The sequence below is a fragment of the Balaenoptera borealis genome (genome assembly GCF_965194805.1).
Source record: "Balaenoptera borealis genome assembly, chromosome: 9".
NCBI lineage: Eukaryota > Metazoa > Chordata > Mammalia > Artiodactyla > Balaenopteridae > Balaenoptera > Balaenoptera borealis.
The window spans coordinates 31,710,833-31,733,927 of NC_138873.1; the positions used below are offsets into that span (position 1 = coordinate 31,710,833).

General features: G+C 37.6%; 1 protein-coding gene across 7 annotated transcripts in view; it reads right to left on the minus strand.

Annotated features, from left to right (window-relative positions):
• Positions 1 to 23,095, minus strand: part of AKAP7 (A-kinase anchoring protein 7) — a 138,420-nt gene that overhangs the window by 53,513 nt on the left and 61,812 nt on the right. For all 7 annotated transcript variants that reach the window (XM_082406375.1, XM_082406381.1, XM_082406380.1 and 4 more), the window contains exons 6-7: positions 22,052 to 22,164; positions 4,041 to 4,188 (exon numbers count right to left, since the gene is read on the minus strand). In XM_082406375.1, the coding sequence (XP_082262501.1) occupies positions 4,041 to 4,188; positions 22,052 to 22,164 (261 nt within the window). The remainder of the gene's footprint in view (positions 1 to 4,040; positions 4,189 to 22,051; positions 22,165 to 23,095) is intronic.

Genomic DNA, 23,095 nt, shown 5'->3' on the forward strand with positions numbered 1-23,095 from the left:
AAACAATTTTTAATAAATTAATATTTGATTAATTTTTAATTTTTAATAAATTAAAATTTTAAAAACCCTAAATTTCCTAAAACTAAATCTCTATTTCACAACCACTTTTAGTAACTGGATTTCTACGTTAATCCTCTATGTCTGACTACTTAATTAATGATCACACCAGATAGATGAAAAGCTCAAATGCAAAAATAATAACAAAAAAATCAGAAGAAAATATAAACAAAAATGTACCAAATCTTTGGTTTGGAGATGACTCTAGTCATAATAATTAAAGAAATCACAGAATTTTTTATCTATAGTTTTACAAAAATTAAAACATTTAATATGAAAAATATCTTGTGACCAAAACTCAATGCAAAATAAAACCTGGAAAAATATTTGAAGTCAATATGGCAAAGGGCTAATTATCTTTACTCTTAAGAAAACCTCACAAGTTGGTAAGAGACAAGAAGAACGCACTCCAACTCCTTATGGACAAGGATGGTTGCTATTGCCAGTTCCTAACCTAATACAAAGTAGTGTACCCTGTGGGACTGGGACTGAGAGATCTGCAAAACCACACATGGGGTTATGAGGGGGAAACATGCACAATTAAATGAGCTCTCAAAAAAAACTTTAAAAGCACCAGAGGAAATCAAGTGCCACAAAAGACCCAACAAATAGGAGAATTCACACCCAAGGAACCAGATTTTCAAAACATGAATTTTCAAAATTAATTATATTGACATCATCAAAGAAATAAATGAAGGAATAGCATCCATAAAGCAAAGATCAGAACAGGAAAGGATGAAAAACAATCAACTGGAAATCTTGGAAATGAAGCATATAGTCATTAGTTTGTTTTTCTGTTTTCTTTTTAATGTCCTAAATGATATAATTGAGACAGCTGTAAAGAAAATCAGTGATTTGGAATCCAGTGCTCTCCAAGAATGCACCATTAACAAATTAAGAGATAGGAAATATGTAAATCTAATAAATTCTCTCCCCAGAAAAATTCACATATGTACCTACATACAAAGTTTTATAAACAATTTCAGAAGGTTCCCAGAGTCCCTGAAGCCTAACTTCTACTCTAGAATTCTGAATACAAAATATCTTAAGATCTCAAATCTGTCTCACTCTTTAATGTATACAACACAATACTGATTCAAAGTTCAGGAAACAGACATTAAATTTGAGTTAGTATCAAATTAAAGAGAAGCCATACCAATGGAAGCCAATTAAATCTGAACAAGAGGGCGGAAGATCTAAATAGACATTTCTCCAAAGAAGGCATACAGATAGCTAAAAAGCACGTGGAAAGATGCTCAACATCACTAATTATTAGAGAAATGCAAATCAAAACTATAATGAGGTATCACCTCACACCGGTCAGAATGGCCATCATCAGAAAATCTACAAACAGTAAATTCTGGAGAGGGTGTGAAGAAAGGGAACGCTCATGCACTGTTAGTGGGAATGTAAACTGGTACAGCCATTTTGGAGAACAGTATGGAGGTTCCTTAAAAAATTAAAAATAGAGCTACCATATGATCCAGCAATCCCACTCCTAGACATATATCTGGAGAAAACCATAATTCGAAAGGATACATGCACCCCAATGTTCATTGCAGCACTATTTACAATAGCCAGGACATGGAAGCAACCTAAATGTCCATCAACAGAGGAATGGATAAAGAAGATGTGGTACATATATACAATGGAATATTACTCAGCCATAAAAAAGGACAAAATAATGTCATTTGCAGCTACATGGATAGACCTAGAGTTTGTCATACTGAGTGAAGTAAGTCAGATAGAGAAAGACAAATATCATATGATATCATTTATATGTGGAATCTAAAAAAAGGGTACAAATGAACTTATCTACAAACAGAAATAGAGTTACAGATATAGAAAACAAGCTTATGGTTACCAGGGGGTAAGGGAGGGGAGGGATAAATTGGGAGATTGGGATTGACATATACACATTACTATATATAAAACAGATAGCTAATAAGAACCTGCTGTATAGCACAGGGAACTCTACTCAGTACTCTGTAATGGCCTATATGGGAAAAGAATCTAAAAAAGAGTGGATATATGTAATGTATAACTGATTCACTTTGCTGTACAACTGAAACTAGCACAATATTGCAAATCAACTATACTCCAATAAAAATTTAAAAAAAAAAAAGATAATACAAAAAAATAATCTGCACAAGAAATGAAACTCACAAAGAAAGAGTCCTGAATCCTGCCCAGTATTCTCTGTTGCAAACTCAGGTAAGATCAAGAAAATCAGTAATTATCCATAGCAAATACAGGACTCTAGTGTGTATTAAAACTGGCTAATTATTAAATAATAATTATCATTTTAGATGCAGATATTGCTTTAATGTTAATAAAGGCAGGAGAATATACAGTATGTGTAATAGGCAAAAACCATTTTTTAAATAATGGTAAATGATTGATATGGGGATACAAGATGAGTGAAGTTTGAAAGAAGCTAAATTGCTCTGAATTAGAAAAGGTTGAGAGATAAAGAAGCCTGAGAGAAAAATCTAGAGAAATTGCCTATAATAAGGGGAATTTTAGAAACCAAGCTGGTAAACAGCAATAAAAGAAAACTCAGTGAGTGGAACACAGTAATCTGGGATGACCTGAACAGAGCTGTCTAATGACAATATAGGAGATCCATGCTGTGAGCTATATAATGCAGCCCCACAATACCTTCAGTAAAATCTAGATACTGCTCTTTTTTTAAAAAATGGGAGTGGGAAAGGCAATGAAGCACTGAGTTCTCCTTCAGGGTTGGTCTAAAGTAATTACAGAGAAGATATGGAAAGCTAGCCAAAATCTATATTACGCAAGAAGCATTTAAATTTGCCTTTTACAGTGAACCTAAACAGCAATGTTTAGTCTTCATCAAAACTTTGATGGAAGGCAGCTCTCTTACAGAGATTCTGAAAACACAAAAATCTTCCTTAAAGCACACTTGAAATGTTTCAGAACATAAAATTCAAATGACATATTAATTATCTTCTGTTTAAGATAGCTAAGATCTTTGGAAGGTAAAATAATGATTTCTCTGAAGATCTCTAGTGAGAATTTAGAAACAAAATTGTGTCTCTTGAACATTTTTAAAATACTTTAAACTTCAGTATAAAGATTCTTTCACGATGTATATTTCCATAGGTTTTCTTCAAGCTGACGTGGAGAGAAATTACCTTGGTTGAAGACCTTGAAATATTTAGATACTGGTATTTATCTTCTCTGAGTATTTTCATGTTACTTCAAAAGTATACAAATCAGGTTGTCTTGAAGTTCACAATTTTATAAGAAGACTGCCCACTTTGAAATTGTATATTTTAATCACAACAGATCAGGCTCCTTTAAAAGACATTCACATTGCAAACAATGAGAAATACCCCTGTTCTGGTTTTTCAGATTCTTCATTTGGTGTACACACTTTGCAGTCGGAAACATAATTGTGTATGAACCTGTCTCATCACATGCCGTCTCCCTGATATGATGACAGAGCATTTATGTATGAATCTTTGTTTCCCCTTAAAACATGTTTTTCTTAGGGAAGAAATTAAAGGACAAGTTTTCAATCTTTGCAGGCCACCTATGCTTTCCCTTCCCAGAGTGAAACTTTCTGGCCTGGCACATTCTCTTCCTAATTAGAAGCAGTGAACACAAAAATGCCTGGTATAGAATGCTGTGGTCACGTAGGCTTTCACTGGAGAAAATGCTTTCTTCATATTCATGAAATAAAATTAAACTGAAATGAATTATGACTCAACATTTGAAGACTTCATGAGGATTGTGTTTAAAGCACAAAAGTATAAAAACTATAGGTACTAAAATCTTGATTGATAAACATGAATACTAAATATGTTCCACAAAATTTTTAATGTATTATTGTCAAAACGTAATATTTAGGAAAATATGTCGTTGAGAAAAACATACAACATAAACATTTGCCAAAACAAAATGATACTAAAGAAATCAAAATCAAAGATAATAAGTAATTTTTAAATGGCACTCACCAATCACAATTGAAGACTCACAGTGATAATAACCATTACTTTGCTTTTTCTTCAGCATGGAGCAAAGATCTATGCGATGTACCATTTCTTCTCCAAATCTGTGACTGATAAATTTTTCATAGAATTTGGGGTCTATTTTTTTCACTCCCTTGAAATAACAAAACAAAATCACATCAATCAATCATTTCACCTAGGCAACCAGTTCACATCTATACCACTTTCTTAGAACCTGATATTACATTTTGACTGCCTACTGGCATCTTAAAATGGATACCACAAAATTGTTGTAAAGTTGTTTTTAAAGTCTCTGCCTAGAATGAGTTGCATTTTTTTTAAAAAAATCATTAAAGAGTGTTGAGTTTGAACGTGGAAGCATTCAAATCTTCATATACTTTAAGCTTCAGAAATAATAAAGTATATCAAGTTGAAATTTGATATACCATGGGAAGAGTAATCATCTCCAACAACAATGGAGCAATGGGTGAATTTTTTAAACTGATATGGATCTTAACATTTTACAGTGTGTAAAATGTTTTAATAAATGGATGCAATTTTTAAACTTATGTAAGAATCATCTGAAAGACAAAGGTTATTTGAAGTAGAGTAGAGCGGTCAATGGATCTTCCAAGTTTTTCTTTACCTGCCCCTCCTGATTCTCAGTGTACTTTCACAGCAGGAATAGGGCTGGTTGTTGAAAAATTACAGTGGGATGCCCTTGGTAACTTGGTAGTTCCCCCAAATATGGGAAAGAATGTCTTCCCCTCCCCTTACTATACATGGTCTTATACCCATCTCATAGTCCAAAAACACAGTCCATAAGATGAAGATACAGTACTTTACAGGGCAAGTTTACCGGTTGACCGTGCACAAACGTTTTCTTTAAATTTATATATATTTTTACATTGCCCTGGAAATACCTGTTATTTGTTAAAACTTAGAAAATATAAAGAATCTAGAAAAAAAGAAAAGAAAAATCACTCATGACCCTGTTATTTATATAAAATACATTAACCCTGTGGTGCATATCCTTCAAGTATCCTTTTTACCCATATGTATTATTACCAAATTATATTTATATAAATCTTACTCAAGTGCAATTAGAATACATACTCTCCCTTTTTACTCACAAGTTACAAAAAAATTTTAAACAGAGATATAAAAACAAAAATATTAAATCACCCCAAACTACCACTACTAAAATTTTACTATGTATTTTATTTTTCCTATGCACAACATGAGTTATACCATGACTACTGACAACCAGCTTTTTTTTTCAGTTAATATGTCATATCAATAAATAATATATTGATGTGCAAAATATTTTTACATCTCCATAGTACTCCATTGTATGGAGATATAATTTATTCATTCTATTCTTTATTGTTGAACATTTAGGTTGGTCTTAACTTTTAATATTATATTTAACATGTTTTGTTGATACATGTTTTTGTTCTATGTCCGAACTGAGCTCCCGATCTTTCCTAACCCCTTCACTCACAGACTTTCTTTCCCACCTCAGTTCGAGTTGATCAGACTGGAAGCCTTGGGGTCATCCTTGATTCTCCTCTTTCCCTCAACGCTACCTCCAATCAAATCATGTTGGCTCTACCTTCAAAACACACCCAATTCTCACCACTCCCCTGTTACCTTTGTCTGAGCCACCTCTGCTTTTGTCTTTCACCTGGATTATCCCAACAGCCTCCTGTTTTCCCACTGTTGCCTCTTCTAAAGCCAGAGTGATTTTATAAAAACATACATCCAGATCAGGTCATCCTCTGGTCAAAATTCTCTAAAAGGTTTCCATTTCTTTCAAAGGAGGAGCCAAATTGCCAGACCAGCCTGCAGGTTCCTGTTCTGCCCTCCCCCTGCTTCCTGGGCCTCATGTCCACCACTCTCCCCTTTGACCCTCTCCAGCCTCCCTGACCTCCTTGCTCTTCCGTGAATATGCCAGGCATATCCACCTCACAGCCCCTGTGCTGCCTGTTCCCTCTTCCTGGAATGCTCTTCCCCCAGATATCCTCCTCATTGCCCATCCCCATCTCCTTTAATTCCTTGCTCAAATATTACTTTCTTAATAGGGCCTCACTTAACCATGCCATTTAATTTGTACTCCCCCCACCCAGGAGGTACTCCCAAATCCTCTCTATCCTTCTCCCTTTATACATACTTATGTATATTTTTCCATAGCACTTACCGTCTTCTAACATACTCTGTAATTTATGTTTATTTTCATTGTCTGTCATTAGCTGTCCCTCTCCATTAGAATGTGAGCTCCACACAAGGATTTTCATCTGACTGTTATTCTCTGAAATATCCTCAGTGCCTAGAACAGTGCTTGACATGGAGCAGTGCTTGATAAATAATTGTCACAAATGCAAAGGAGGATAAAGTTTCAAGAAGAGGATAGTTGACAATATCAAATGCTGTTCAACTGAATGGATTTCTTTTGATTTGGTGAGTTGAATGCCTTGAGGGACAGCAGAGCCTAATACTGAGGGCCAGTCAGTGCATGAGTTCAAGTCCTGGCTCAGCCGCTTTTCAGCCATGTGACCTCAGTTTCCTCATCTGTAAAATGAGATTAACAATACTACCTACCTGTAAGTGTTACATGCACTAAACGAGTAAATTTATAGAAGTGCTTAAAACAGTGAAATATGGTAAATGCTATAATATATTGATATATATAATTACCATTAGTGAAAATAATAGGTAAGATTTCAGGGGGAAAAGTTTCCGAGTAAATGGAAACTGACCATTCTTATTTCTCTTTCAAATGCTTTTTCATTTGTGTGTGTTTATTGGGTGGGGGTGGGGTGGAGTAAGGGTGTCATTCCCTTTGACCAGACAGAAGATCAGTGATAAGTCAGCAGAAAAATCAGGACCTTCAGTTTTCAAGATACCATTGCCAGCACTGTCTAGCCACTATAATCTCCATTTCAGTTTTGTAAGATGTCATTGTTTAAAAAATAAGAAATAAGGGAAACATATGAGCTACTCTAATCTGTTAGGCTAATTAATTTAATTTTAGCAAAAAGTAAGCACCAACTATTTTGCAAGAATTCTCCATAGATGACTTCCAACATGAATCTTAAGGAGTTATTTTTTACCAAAGAGTGAAAAGGAATTAATTCTTTAACTCATAATTTATAGAGAGAGCTGTGGTTCAAAGAGGCATGAGGCCTTAGAAGGCACTGAAGCTATATGCCCTGATCAGAAAACATCTTCAATAATAAAGATCTAGAAGATCTTTAAGATTCTATAAGAATCTGCTTTGTCTGATATACAATATTAGCATGATCTTTGTTCTCTGGGGAATTTTTTGTTTGACAATATATTTTGCAGGATTTTTTTTAGGCTCTTTTGTCCCATGGCAATATATTTCTTTTCTAGTAAAATCTATGTGAATTAGTCTCACCATCCAGCTGCAGCAGGTGGTGTTCTTCCTTCATAATAAAGAAACGACTATCATTCAAAGAAAATAAACAAGTACATCAAAATTGCATGTCTTCAGAGTAAGACTAGGCAGCCTCCTATTTTCTGAATGGATTCACTGGGTTGCCAAACTAGTCCCAGAGACATCACCCTGGCAAGGTTATATTTTAAAGCTTAAAAGGCTGGTTTTCAGGTTTCGGACCACAAATTTTTCTTTGCTTCCCTTTTTCACAGCCCAGACCCTTTCCAAGGTACCTTGTCATTTAAAGAAAGATGGAGGTTTTATGATATGTTAGGAAAGCTCAAAGAAAAACCACAGAAAAATGGTTAAAGCCAGGAAAATTTGACCTGTAAAGGCTGAGAGAGTTGGGATTATTTCCAACAATATGTAGGGTATCTTCAACAAAACCACGCTAAGGGTGTTGCATTTCTGGAATTCTGAATATGCCTTCTGATTGTCTAGTACTATGTTTGAAAATTACGTTTGCCTTGGACCTAACAGAAACAGGGTCTATTTTTTTAAGGCTTCATATTGATAATTGTACCCAATATAACTGACATATCAATTATGCATCATAACACTGAAGGAGAAAATAGGAAGTTAAAGACAGAACATCACACTTTGAAACAATAAATTAGTGGCAAGAAACTTCAAACAGAAAAACTTTTCAAGACTATCCTAATTAATCATCAGCAATGACTGAAGTTTTACTTCCCTTTGGCCTAGTTTCAAGTATTGTTTAGGGAGAATTATCAGTGCTGTTCAAAGCCACTTGATAACTTCTGATACAATGGACCATGAAACCCTGAGGAACTTCATTCTTGACTGTAACTTGGCATGCAAAGAGCCAATACAGGAAAAATGCCATTGAGAGTGTGATGTGTAGTTTTAGAATCGTCTGATGGCTGCATCTGGTAAGTCATGGAAATTATTTACTCAGGAAGCACTCACCATATCACTTATATTTAGTTAAATGATGTGTATAATTTAAGAGGCACCAAAGAGGGCCCAGTCTTACATTACTGTGCATCCAACTCTGTTTTCAATATAGGAAGTAAACAGAGCCACAAAATATGAAAATTCACATTAATGTGTGAAAATCATTCAGTTAAGGTTCTGAAAGAGAAAATACTTATTATTCATCTTTAGTTTCTACAACAAAGTTATTGAGATCAGAAAAACAATGGAATGCCAGTTTTGTTAAGAAGGTTAACTTTTTTTTGTAATAGAAGATAATTTCATATTGTTACTTGTTATCTTATTATAATAATTGCAACTTCCATGATGAAAAAATAAACAGCCTGCATATCAAACAAAAAAATTGTGTCCTTCTGAGGTTAAACTTGATATTCCTGGAGCTCTGTTGTTTTCCAGTAGTTTATTCCTGTCACCCAACAGCTATGAAAGAAATGTATGTTTCCTGTGATAATGGCATGAAACCAAAATTCAGGATGCAAATTAAGAGCCAAACCAAATTGGCCTGTCATTTTGGGCATCAGCTGATTAAAGAGGAATGGTAATCTTTTACACTCATTTTCATAAGTGGAAAAAAGTTACATATCTTTAGTGATACGATATTGGTTAAAAAACTAAAATTATTTTTAATGATGAATAGTCATCCTAGTGAAAAGTTACATACTGGTGATTCAAAGTGATAAAAAGATTATATTGACAAGGGGCTTCCCTGAAGCAAATCTTACTTTACGATTCTTAATGACTCCGTCTCTCAGCAAAACTACATTTTTCACTCTTACTTGTACTGTTTTATTTCCATCTTTCTCCTGATACAGACACTTGATGACCTCCTTGTTGGCTGCAGTCCTCCCTCAGCCCCCCTCAGTGGGGAAAATGGACACACTTCCCATTCAGGCTCAATTCCACCCAAGTCTGTTCTTGACAGGGATGGAAAGAGACGAGGAGTCTTTACCACACAGCTAATGTTCTCTAGAATAACATGGTGGTTTGAGAGCCAGTGCCCAGCACCCCCGAGTGAGAACTGCCTTGAAGCCTTCCCATCTCCTCCTGCAGCTCTTGGCCAGCCTGTGGGCCTGGGCTCTGCCTCGACCCTCTGTCCAGCAATGCCCATTTCCTACCTGCCTGGGGCCCTGACACCCTCCTTGGTGCCTGTCAGTAACTTCAGAGATGAAAAAGTAACAAGTGATGGAAAACAGAAAAAACAGTTGTACTTTGCTCATTGTTTTGTACCAATCTGAAAAAAATGATTCTTTCTACCATCAGTTTAACAATAATAGAAAATACTTACATAGTATTTACTATGTACAAGCACTGCTCTAAGAACTTATTAACTTGTTTAATAATTGCAATAACCCTATAAGATTAGTACCATTATTATCCCCAGATAAGGAAACAGTCACAGAGAAATCAGGTCACTTACCGAAGGACACACAGCTAATAAGAAGTAGAGCTTGGATTCAGATTCAGGATAAGTGGAGAACACAGATAAATTGAAAAGAACAGAATGATGATATTCAAGCTCTTTCACTATTTAAAATACTAAAGTTCTAAGAATATTAATCATTCTTAAGATATAATCATATATACTATCATATTTCTAAAACCAATGTGAAAATTACTTTGAGAATCTCTAGCATCTAAAATACCTGCATTTAATATGTGCATTAGTATTAATAAATAAAGTGATAATTATATGTCCACAGTAAATGAATTTCATAAAGGGAGATGAGAAAGAATTCATAGATGCTACTTCCACATAGTAAAAATTACCCAAATAATCCAGCCTATAAAAAGAACTCTTCTTATACTGCAAATATGCAAATAATCAACTAAAATACTGGCAGAGATTATCTGCATTTTTTAAACCAACTGTTTGAGTATCCAGTATTTCTCAATTCTTCATTTTACCTTACGCTGGAGCATCTACGCATCTCATTTTATGAGGCTTTTCAAAAGGCTCATAAGGCTTTTGAAAGAGGTGATCCTCTTAATCCCTCTATTTATATACTTGCTTTTAGCACTACTGTTTTGTTTAATCTTGAGGCTTTAGAGAAAGAAGAAGTAGAAACTCTTTACCCTAGCACTATATCTAACATTTACAATATTGTACCTTTCAGCAAATAATAAGTAGAAACAAAGCTGCTAGAGCTATATTTTTAATCTATTGTTGACACCTCCTTCTCTCTGTCCTAACACTGAGAAGAGCTGGATGCTTCTTGGGGTTATCAAGTGACAAGGAAAGCTGTCACAGAGGGCAGGTGATAAGACAACTCCTGGTAGCAGAAGCCACTTCACAAAAAGCACCAAGAGAATATGCTATATTGTTTCCTGGGCCTGGAGTTTCCTTCCATGAGGTGCTGGCCTCAAAAAGAACAGAGGAAGAAACATGAATTTGGTCCACAAACATGTAGCTCATTTATACTGACTAACGACATGTTAACTGGGAGAGAACATGTTTATGGCAACCAGGAAGTTCTCAAGGCCGCAGACTCAATGCAACAAGCACAGGGATGTTTCAATACCTTTATTTACAACACAGACTGTTCCCATATAAGCTCATTCTTTGTCTACTTAGCAAACCGCAATTCCTCCTCAAGCTTTCTCAAGTATAGCGTAAGAAATCAGGTGCTGTTTGGCCATATAACCGTTTATGATATTTGTGTGTGGCTTTTCTCATTCCAGTGAAACAAAGAGCCTCATAACTCAGGCATCCAAGAATGCTTCCTTGATAGCCCAATCTCAGCTGGACCCTCAACTCCCCTTGATCAAACTCCAGCTGTGTTCCTGGCTCAACGCAGCCTGAGGTCACTCAAGGGTAAACAAACTACAGCTTGCTCCTCCCCATCACATCTGTTTTCTTAATATTTTGGTTTTTGGAGCAAATAATGACATGTTCTCCTGAATTCACCCACTTAACCATTTATTTCTATCAACTAAAGATAAAACATAAGATATCCCCCACCTCACCAAATCTCTCCCCAAATACGAGCTATACACATAACTTAATCTGTTTTCCTCCTTCATTGCAATAGCTTTCCCTTCTAATCAATAGTTCTCTCCACATTAAGTAATGCCAGCAAGCCACTGATGCAAAACATTCTCAGGATCTCAACAATGAAAGGGGACAGTGAAGCGTTCTGCAGAAGCACATGCAGAAATAAGTTCATAGAAAAATCCTAACGAACAATTTTAACTCGGCCTATAACATTGGCCTATATACTGCAACATACTTATATCGTGGTTGAATCCGTTCTGCTTTTATAGCCTAGAGGTCAGAAGCATGGAACCATTCATGTAAACTGGTTGGATTAACCACAGACAGAATTTCAGACCAAACTATAGCCTCAGGTTCAACCTAAATGAGAGTTGAATACCTAGACAGTGTAGCAGGGACTGTACATTGACAAAATATTTTAAATGCATCCACAGACATCACTAAGTACAGCACTTAATGTTAAGCAAGAAACACCTAGAGCGTTTCTGTAGCTCATTCGGCTCCTATGCATCTAGTACTTTCTTCTTTTCCCACTTTCTTATGAATTAATCAATTTCCTTGACTCCCCTCCCATCAACATTCTTCCTTCCTCCCTCCCTTCATTCTCAGAGAACATCTTACTTCCCCTAACTCATCCTCTTTCAATTGCCTGGGCATACTCCCTGCACACCACTTAGGACAAAGCCCCTTCCTAACAGGAAGGCATCCCAACAAGAACTAAGCTAAGGAATGGGAAAGAAATAATGACACCAAGGTTCACACTGAGTGTGCTATAGGGTAGGAAATGGGGCAAGCAAGAAAGGTGCTCACCAATACAAGCCTTTTCACTCACTTGGTTGGAAACGTTCCCTGGATATCATATTAGATAAAAGGAGATTTAGGGGAAAAAAACCCACAATAATTGGATATAGAACAGTCATTAAACATATATCCTGGGAATCACGTGTAGCCCTTAAACCAATTTCAAAATGAGTATTTCTCTCCAGGTAGAGCAAGAAATGTATTCATAGATTTTCTTTTTCAGTGTGACACAGATTGCTATGTAAAATAATTTTATATATAACATGCAATTGGAATCTTTCTTTTGACCACATTTCAAACTTAATCTAACATTTAATTGTGAAATCACCCTTTGGTGTACTCTTGAAATACAAAATTAAAAGGATTACATAGTTTCTCTACCGGACTCATAGTCAGCATAATATACGAATATTCAATTACATACTGCTTCCCAAAAAGTACAGTAAAAAAAAAAAAGATAACACAACAGCCAGTAATTTTTAGAGATTTTAAAAATTAAGAATCTCTTCAAAATTTCAGAAGCACTTCTAGACTAATAAAATAAGCAATGGGTTTAGTAGGCAAAAAATAAATAAAAATAAAAATAGAAAAGTTAACAAGAAGCAAGGAATCTTAGGATGATAGTATGCCAAAGATCATATACACTGGCATATTCCATTTGCTCTTCTGCTCTACCCAGTACATTCATCACCCAGGAAAGCTAGACCAGCCAAACCTGACACCATCCCCTGCACGTCTACCTCATCCCTACTTTGTACAATTTAGGCACATGCCAGTAGGGATACGTGTGATAGAAAGTTACAATCTGTTGGGAGGTATGTTTGACATGATTTCCCTATCCATTCAGCTAATTCCCAGGTGATTACTCCCCCCACTTGATTCCTTTGAATTAAGTTCTAGAAATATTTGCACTGGAAGTTCAAGAGCACAAAGTCCTCTGTTTACCATTCTCTGACTATCGGGATAGGTCAGGGAGGGTGAGGAGCAAGATGGAATCCAAAGGGGCCAAGTCATGAAAAACAGAATGGGTATGAATAGGAAGAGGACGCTGCTAAAGGTGCAGGGCCACTAGAGAAAGTCACAGAACATTCTCCCAGGTAATGGCTGATTAAGATCCCACAGTAGTGGGTTTCCCTGGTGGTGCAGTGGTTGGGAATCTGTCTGCCAATGCAGGGGACACAGGTTCGAGTCCTGGTCCAGGAAGATCCCACACGCCACAGAGCGAATAGGCCCATGTGCCACAACTACTGAGCCTGCACTCTGGAGCCTGTGTGCCACAACTACTGAGCCCATGTGCCACAACTACTGAAGCCCGCACGTCTGGAGCCTGTGCTCCACAATGGAGAGGCCACTGCAATGAGAAGCCCGCGCACCGCAACGAAGATCCAACACAGCCAAAAATAAATAAATCAATTAATTAGGAAAAAAAAAAAGATCCCACAGTAGTGCTGAAGACAAATGTGAAATCACTCTGAAAGAAATGTTCTGGTCTAAATAATGTTATGTAACAAATTGTTGTAGTCAAATTCAACTGTGGGGAAGGCCGTAGCCAAGGAAGGAAGAAAAATACTTTCACACTCTGGCCATCAGCTTGAGGGCAGTGTAAAGACACAGTTGTACTTACAAGGCCTTAAAGATGGGTCTCCAAAATGGTGTCACAACGTTTACTAACAACTAAAAATGTTGCTACCAGGTAGGTTATAGAGAAAGAACACTTACTGCAGGAACCAAGCTGGAGTTCCTCTAGTCAAGGGTGGCTAATCCCTCAGGCAATATGAGCTAGATTTGTTAGGTCTTAACTACAGTTAATGTGAAGTTTTGCCTGGCAAAGAGACCAATAACATTTTTTTTCTTTAATTTACAGGAGTAATCAATTAGAAGAACTGAGCAATTTAGTATTATTCTATTTTTAAAGTACCTCTCCTTGGGAGAATAAGATTCGAATGAATGGTCAAAATAAATCAGCTCATACTTTGGAATGGAAATATAATTACAACGTAAACTAGTTATCATTTTGGATTGCAACCTTACCTTCCCCTCAAATCTAAATGGGGCTCGCAAGAAAAATACAGCTTTACCTTCTTTTATTTTGCAGTTAATTATAGTTAACAAGAGGTGACTGGCCAGTGATCTTGGGCACTCTTTGCAGTGGTAGAGAAAATCTCATTGCCATTCAAATAATTTTAGCTGGTTTGCTTCTATGTGACTATTCACGTGCGTTGGAAATTAGCTGTTACCTATTAAACAAGCTAATTTTACATCAACACCATTTTGGAATAAAGTTTACATTTTCTTGATCAAATGTTCCATTTTGCCTTTAACCATAATCAACCCACTACAGGGCTTGCCAGTTTCGTACAAGATCATTATGCTCCATTCTGTCCTTGACTAGAAAAATGAAATCTAGAGAGATCTCAAAATGTCTAAAAATGACTTGAGAAAAAAATTTTCCCATCACTAATGGTAATAGTTGAGACAGAGAATATTTATATTTGAATACGGTTAAGGCAAACCCATGCAATTCTAATTACCCTGAATACTTCATTATTGCACCTTTTAATGCCAGCTCTAAAACTCTGTTTCTTAAATTACACTTAAATCAGAAATTTGCCTGTGGATACAAGTGCTAGAAAATAAGTAAAAATGTCCACGGAATCTGTATATTTGAAGCAAAAGTAACATTTAAGCCTGAGTTATCACGATCAGCATTTCCTAAACCGTGTGCTGCCGAACACTAGTACACGATGGATGAAAAAAGGCCACGCTGATCAACTACATCTGGGAAACGATGCTGAAGTAGAATGTATAACTGTTCAAAATATTCACTGCCCTTCTGGTGGGTCCTTTTCTGCACACGGGTTACACCTCCTGCTCTGCTGAACTCAGAAGGGACCACATGACCTGCTTTGGCCAATAAGATGTGAACAGGAATGACGTGTGTCACTTCTTAGCAGAAGCTTTCAGCTTGTGAATCACCATCTCTTTTCCTTCTGCCAAAGACCAGCAAAGTCCTAAATAGAAGCTGCTCGGCCAAAACCCTGAATAAAGACAACACGGACCAGAGCCACAGATGACCCGTGTCCAGAGGCAAAAACTAAACCTTTGTTGCTGTAAGCTCTTAAGATTCACACTAAACATTCACATTTCAGAGATCCTAAGAAGTCCTGAAATAAAGACCCAGATTAACTTTATTTAACCCATCACTGCTAGCACGCATTTGATCACAGAATCCTTACCTCACATAAAATCCTGAGAAATGTTCTGAGAGAAAATTTTCAGGAAATGTCAATGAAGATACTTACTTCAAATCTCCATTCCACTTTGCACAGACTTATTATTAGGTTGACTGTGTCATTTCTTCTAGGGTTTTCAAATTTTTCAAAATCTCTAACAGAATAAGGGTCAACCAGGAGCCATTTTGGTATTCTGACATTAATCAATTCCCAGAATTCTTCCTTAAAACTAATTTCACTTTCTGCTTATTATTTTCTATATGTTTCACTATTCAAAGACGTATAAATTACTGAAAGGTTACAATGAACATTTAGTCTACCTTTGTAGATATTTCCAATTTTTAAACAATTATAAGCATACTTATTTAGTTTTTTTCAATATATGGAAACAGACAACAGAACAGCATGAAGTTGAAAAATGCATTCAAAACAAAACTGAAGTCAGTTGCTATAGACAGTGCACGGACACACAACAGATGACACAGTTGACTAATAGCACCTAGAATCTCAGAAGAAATTACAATTCCATCTCACAGCAGATTTCACTGAATTTTTAGTTTAAAACAAAAACACATTAAAACAAAATGTGTGATTTTTAACTAAGAAAAATCCAAAGAGAATTCCATATTATAGCCTTAAATCTAAGTGCACCTGATAGTATGAAAAGAGACTCAAAAACAACTAAAAATTGTGATTAAGTCATTTGGCATTGGGAGATTTGGGAACAGGTTACTGAAACAATCTGCTTTATCTTGTACCAAGGATATTTCTAAGGCCAGCTTTTGTCTGGAATAATAAAGGCTCGCTGATACTAAGGGCACCTAGAGTGCCTTCTTTCAGGGAAGGAGAGAAGACAGTGGCAGTGCAGTCTGGCAGGGCCTCTTCTGCTACAGTGATGGGCTCTTCTTCACAATAAGGGTCCCTGTGAAAGTGACCTGCTCAGCCTCTCTAATACCCACCCTGAAGCCACTCCCCTCCATTTCTGAAGGTGGTACCTACCGAGACTCAGCCCCTCTGGTCCCCTTTTGACATTTTCCGTGCCTCCTTACAGTGGAGCACCCACCCACTGGGAGTGAAAATCTGCAGATGACTTCTGAGCTCTCTCACCAATAGGCCTGCTCCGCCCTGCACAGCCTTTCCCACTCGGAAGTAGCTTCTCACGCAAGTCCTGCTGGCCCAGATGCTTCCTGGCCACACCTGCACATGATTTGGCATTTACAGATTTCTCTGTCTCCCAGTTTCACTAAAAATGCAGTCTGTGATATGTTCCCAATTGTCTTTACTGTTCTGTAGGTTTTCCAGGAGGAGAGGTAGCAAGATTGCCACCATACTCCTACCAGTACTTGAAGACCTTTCCCCTGTTTGTCATTTTCCTTCCATGCATACAAGAAAGCTAATCTACAGTCTAAAAAAAATTCTCCATGTCAAGCCAAATTAGCCTATTTGGTCATAATGCTTGCCTCATAAGGCATGTCAGAAGAGCCCAGGAGTCAAGAGTCATTAAGACCAAGCACCTGCTTTCACTATGAGCACAGAGGTCCAGAAAGGTAATGAGGGCTTCCCTGGTGGCGCAGTGGTTGAGAATCTGCCTGCCAATACAGGTGACACAGGTCCGAGCCCTGGTCTGGGAAGCTCCCACATGCCGCAGAGCAACTAGGCCCGTGAGCCACTACTACTGAGCCTGCGCGTCTGGAGCCTGTGCTCCGCAACAAGAGAGGCCGCGACAGTGAGAGGCCCGCGCACCGCGATGAAGAATGGCCTCCACTTGCCGCAACTAGAGAAAGCCCTCGCACAGAAACGAAGACCCAGCACAGCCAAAAATAAATAAATAAATAAATAAACTTATGAAAAAAAAAGAAAGGTAATGAGGTTTTGTCCAGGGCTAACCAACAGAGATAAAACAAGAAAACTCAAGCTCCTTCCAATGTATTACAGAGACTCCTTTGAGAAGGAATAGTCAGTACTCCTGAGTTTTCAAATGGTTTATAAAGGCCCATTACCATGCAGACCCAGGAACAGGCGTGGCAGCCAAATTACACCAGGCCGGTTACCAAAATCCCGAGAAAACGTGCGACCTGAGAGATAAATTAATAAATAATAATTGGTTGTAGGTAAGGAAAGATGACAGCAGAGAGTCCTAGCTGGGGAAGGATGTAGAAGAAAGTTGGAATTTGGCCAATTTTTAATTACAATCTTGGTCCTGTACATCCAATCACCAAATAACTCAGGGACTGGGTTTTCCTTTTAGTTGTACCATCAGAACAGAATTTTCATCCACACACTCTTCTTTCCCACTACCCATTTCCACTCCCACTGATGCCTGCCACATATCTTCATCCCTAATTCTCCCAACCTCATCATCATATGGTCCAATAACCACCCCTCTGCCCTTGCTATGTGCATATCGAATTCTGCACTCAAAACAAACCAGTCTAAGTGACAATGGGAGCGAACAGTTTCAAGGATCATTTCTTTCATTCTAAAGTTCTCTCACTGTCTGACTCTGTGAAAAGCTATTCTATAAGGAAGTGCCGATTAATAACCTATACCTTTTTTTTTTATAAACCACTTTATTGAGATAATATATCATACAATTCTCCCATTTAAAGTACACAATTCAATGGTTTTTAGTATATTCACAGACTTGTGCAACCAACACCAGAACCAATTTAATAACCTATAGCGTTTATTTTAAGTGCTACATTAGTAATTTGAAAGAGTCATAACTCAGGAAAGATATCTAAGAAGCCCAGAAAATAATTCTTGCTTAAAAACAACTGATCTATCCATGAAAAGACTGCATTTATTTCTTGACGAATCTGGATCTGCATTAAGATGCATGTTTGATTTGAAACTGGTCTTCTTCTGCCACCAAGTGTTAGCACACACTTCTAACCAACCAGTTTCTGCAATGTTCAAATCACAGAAATACAACGTCACTCAATGTGAAAAATAAATCCAAAAGAATGCACTGTAAAAAAGCACTGACCTAAACAAGTAGTAGTCTAACCATGTGAAACAAATATACTCTAAAGAAGTTATACAAATAAATAAATTTTAGCTATTCTTTCAGAGACAAAGCAATTTAATAAGATTCTCTGAGGCTTCATTCATTTGATTTAAAAAACTACAACTTTGAAAACACAGTGATAATCAAAATAGCTTTACAATACACAAAACTACTTTCAAGGGAATTCCCTGGTGGTCCAGTGGTTAGGACTCCATGCTTTCACAGCTGAGGGCGTGGGTTGAATCCCTGGTCAGGGAACTAAGATCCCGTAAGCCGCATGGCGCAGTCAAAAAAATAAATAAACTACTGTTAATACTCTCTTACGTGATATATTCCACTAGAATTTTATGAAACTAAGAAGATGTAAAATTAACACATTGATTAATTGCCTCCTGGTGTTAGAAAAATATATAATTATCCAAAAAACTCTTATGTTTCCCAGAATCTCAGTTAAAGAACTTAGTTCTCTAGCTTGGGAACCAGAATACCATGCTGTAGCAGAGGAAGTTCCATATCGAGAAATTTGAAGGAGAGTTTCGATATATGTTGGTAGTGTATAGGAAAAGGTCAGGAGGATATACTAGTAGTGGTACCTAAGAGAGAGAAATTATATAGGGAGGAAGGGAGTGGGAGGTTGGTGATGAGGGAAAAAATGTATCTTTCACTCTGTAGGTTTGTATGTATCAATATTTGGATTTTTTTACAGTGAGCATATATTCATCTAGCACTTCTGTTATTAAAATAACTTTTAAAATAACAAGTACTTGAAATGAGACAAACTTCCTAATATGAGTGAAAAAAAGTATTCCACACCCCTCTCTCTCTCTCTCCCTTTTTATTTCATTATCAATCTTAAGTAAACTGAATGCTGGTAATACATTCCACTATTGACTTTATCAATGGTCTGTCTCACCCTTGGAAATGAGTGGACCCAGAATGAAACCCCAGAAGAGAATTAGTGCTAAGAGGAAAACAGACAGCTGGAAATGTAAAAAAAAGTTAAGAAACTAAAGAGTCACATATTTTAAAATAATCTGCATTCCAAACCACAAAGCATAATAAAAATCTACTGATGTGTATGCCACCTTTTCATATTGGTTTTAACTTTTACAGTGGACCCACTGATTTGCTGCATAAAGAAAATACTGGCTCTGCATAGCACAGGGAGATCAGCTCGATGCTTTGTGACAACCTAGAGGGGTGGGATAGAGAGGGTGGGAGGGAGGCTCAAGAGGGAGGGGATATAGGGATATATGTATACATATAGCTGATTCACTTTGCTGTACAGCAGAAACTAACACAACACTGTAAAGCAATTATACTCCAAAAAAGATGAAAAACAAAAAAAAGAAAATACTGGCTATTTATTTAAGCCTGTACATCTCAAAGTATACTACTCTTCAGACCATCTGGATCAGAACCCCTGTCACACTTACTGAATGAAAGCCAAAGTCTTAGGTCCAATTCCAGATCTGAACTTAGAGAACGGAAATCTGCAGCTTCAACAAGTACACCAGGGGACTCATGAATCCCAAAGTTTAAGACATATTTTCTTAAGCATTCAGAAACACTAACCATCATAACAGTAAATAGGAACAGAGTGATTCCACAAATTAAAGGCAAATATTCTTATTTGGCTTTCTGAAAGACAGTAAGATCTTAGTTTATTTTCCAAAGATTAACATTCTAATCAAAACAAAACGCAACCTGATTTAGATTTTATACAGTCTTCAAGCAGGGACTGTTTCTATTTTGATCATCACTCTATGCCCAGCACTCAGTGTCTGACGCATAGTAGGCACTTGATAAACAGTTGTTGAATTAGTAGGATTCGGACCAAGGAGCTCCCCACATAGAGAAATGAAACTGGATGGACAGGACTTGGCAAGTGGGAGGGAAGAAGATGAGACTGAGAATGAGGTAAGAGGGATTCTGGACGGGGCTCTGCAACTGAGGACAATGTGATCTCATTTCAGTCACTTAACTTCTAAGTCTCAGATCCCTTTTCTATAAAGTAAAGGAGCAGATTCTGTGAAATCAACTGCCAAGAAATCATTTAAAATGCATGCAGTCTGAAATGTTGAAATACAAATTCTAGAGTTAATTTAAACGTCCCTTTGATAAACGTCCTTGGGTGCTCTTATTTCAAAGTTAATATTATAAAGACAGAAACATTTTGAAATGTGGGTATTACCTTCACCACTGATTTGTCATTCTGTGATTAAGTTTGATACCACTGGGAAGAGGACAATCCATTTGAAAGCAAAACAAGAAAGATAATGAGTAAAAAAAAGTAAACTGTCAGTCTACAGGTTTTGCCAGTTGTTATCATTCCTAATTCCAAAATCTATGATTTACACAAACGATTTTACCTAAATATTCTGGAATGGTACCTAATATAGTTATTATTTAATTTGAGCATAGCTATAAAAAAAAAATGCAAGATATTGGGAGGGGGCATTTTTTACAATAGTTTGTAGAAAACTCAACCACAGGATGGTCGACCACCCAAACACATGTTTTTACAGGACCAAAAAGACTTTCTGAGCACAGAGACATTAAATACAAACTGTTGAATTTAGAAAAAAGATCTACTTACTAATAAACATGACCTTCATTTATAGAGCTGCAAATCAGTCTTAACTGCAGCAAATGGTCATGGAGAGCAGGAACGAATACTAATCTGCATGCCCATCTCCAAATCTCTGGTACATCAGGGCAGGTCAGCAGATGTCTTAATTTGCATGAGAACCTCCCTAGGCTGAAATGGGAAAAAAAAGGAAGGGTGCCCTTAGGATTCCAAGCGAACTGCTCGTGACTCCAGAGAAAAGTCCAAAGTCACTCCAACCTCTGAGAGAGGAGGCAGTGGCCTAGGCAGGCAGAAAGTCACCCTGAGATAGGGGAAGTCAAAAGACATGTCCCCTGGCTGTGGTACTGCTGACCATTCTCAGGGAGAAGTACTTTTAAGTACTGAGCTGGGGAGTGGGGAGCCCTTCTGTTACCCTCTTACCCAGTCCCTGGAACACTTGGTTCCACACCCTCAATGGAGACAACTGCTGAAAGAACAAGGTGGCTTTTTGGAAACCATGAAAGAGCTATGTAAAGGCGGGGGGCGGGGGGGCAAGGGGGCGGAGCTTGTCCCACCTTGAAGAACACAGCTTCAGGAAGCAGCACCAGTGTATGCAGGCCAGCGGAGAAAGCTTTGAGCGCAGCAGGCTGCAAACAACCAGAAGCAAAGAACGCAGCGAAATACAACTCTGGCACCGCCCCCAAGGCTTTTCAAGGGATGAAGCAGATGTGGCAACAGAGGAAGCAACAGTAAGTGATGGTCAGAGTGTGAGGCTAATAGCCACGGTGGCAAAGGAGGGGACAGCTTCCATGGCCCCCATGGAGGCTCTTGAGCCGACTCAGCATCCTTGGGAATTGGAACCAGACTGACTTGGAATTCCAGGAGCAATAGTGGCAGGGGTGCCGAAAAGCACTACAAATGCCCCTCATGCCCCAACCATGCTCAGGGCTGGTGTGGCTGGCAAAACAGGGCTTACAGGAAAAGTGTCCACTGACCTTCTTCCGGAGCCATGGTGCTTTGGACAATTTCATGAAGGTCAAATGAGGCTTAAAAGTTCTGCTTTCTCCTGCCAAGATACCTTTTTCTTGAAATGTCCTTTTTGCAGCATCTGAAGAAAATAAAAAGAAGCACAAAAATGCTACCGCATGATAACCATATGAGACAAGAATCTAAAAAAGAGTGGATATATGTATAACTGAATCACTTTGCTGTACACCTGAAACTAACACAACATTGTAAATCAACTATTCTCCAATAAAATTAAAATTTTTTAAAAATGTTACTGTAACACATGGCAGTCTTTAATCATAAAAATGGCATTTCAAAAGATAACAAATTATCTTATAAGGAAGATTATAAACCAGTTTGAGTTTTTTTTGAGAGAGGAAAAAACACAATATGTATGATAACAAACACATTACGACAGTTAAATCTGCAGTGATGTCAAACTTTCGGTAAAGCACACAAAAGCCACAATTTGAGAAGGAAATATTTAATAAATAAAATAACTCTTTGCTGATATGATGCAGATTTCACACAATATCCCAGTGGTGCCCATATGTATAAAAAAAGGACTAGCTTATCTGTAAACCCTCATATCTAAAACTTCTGCTTCTAACCAAGATAGAATAACAGGAGTCGGATTTACCCTCCCATCTAAAACAACCCAAAAAAAGGACAAAGTATACGAAACAATGGTTTGCGAGACACTGTACACCAGGCAATGAAGGTCGGTGATCCCTCAGAGATGAGAAACAGACAAGGTAAGCCCTTCAATTGTCCAGCTTACGTCCCTGGGTGTCTAGGTCTCTGCTCAAGGAAGAGAAACCCAGACGGAGCCCAGTCATCACACTAGGTTCAGAAAAAAGAGCAGAGAGTAGGAAGACCAAGGCATCTGGAGCTCGTGGGACAGAGTGCCAGGGAAGTGAGTCCTGCAGAGAGAAAACTGTAGAGATCTGCAAAGGGTCCCCCTAGTGGATTCAGCTAAGCCACTGACCAGCACGTGTGTGTGAGCAAACTACCAGAGGCTGGAAAACACA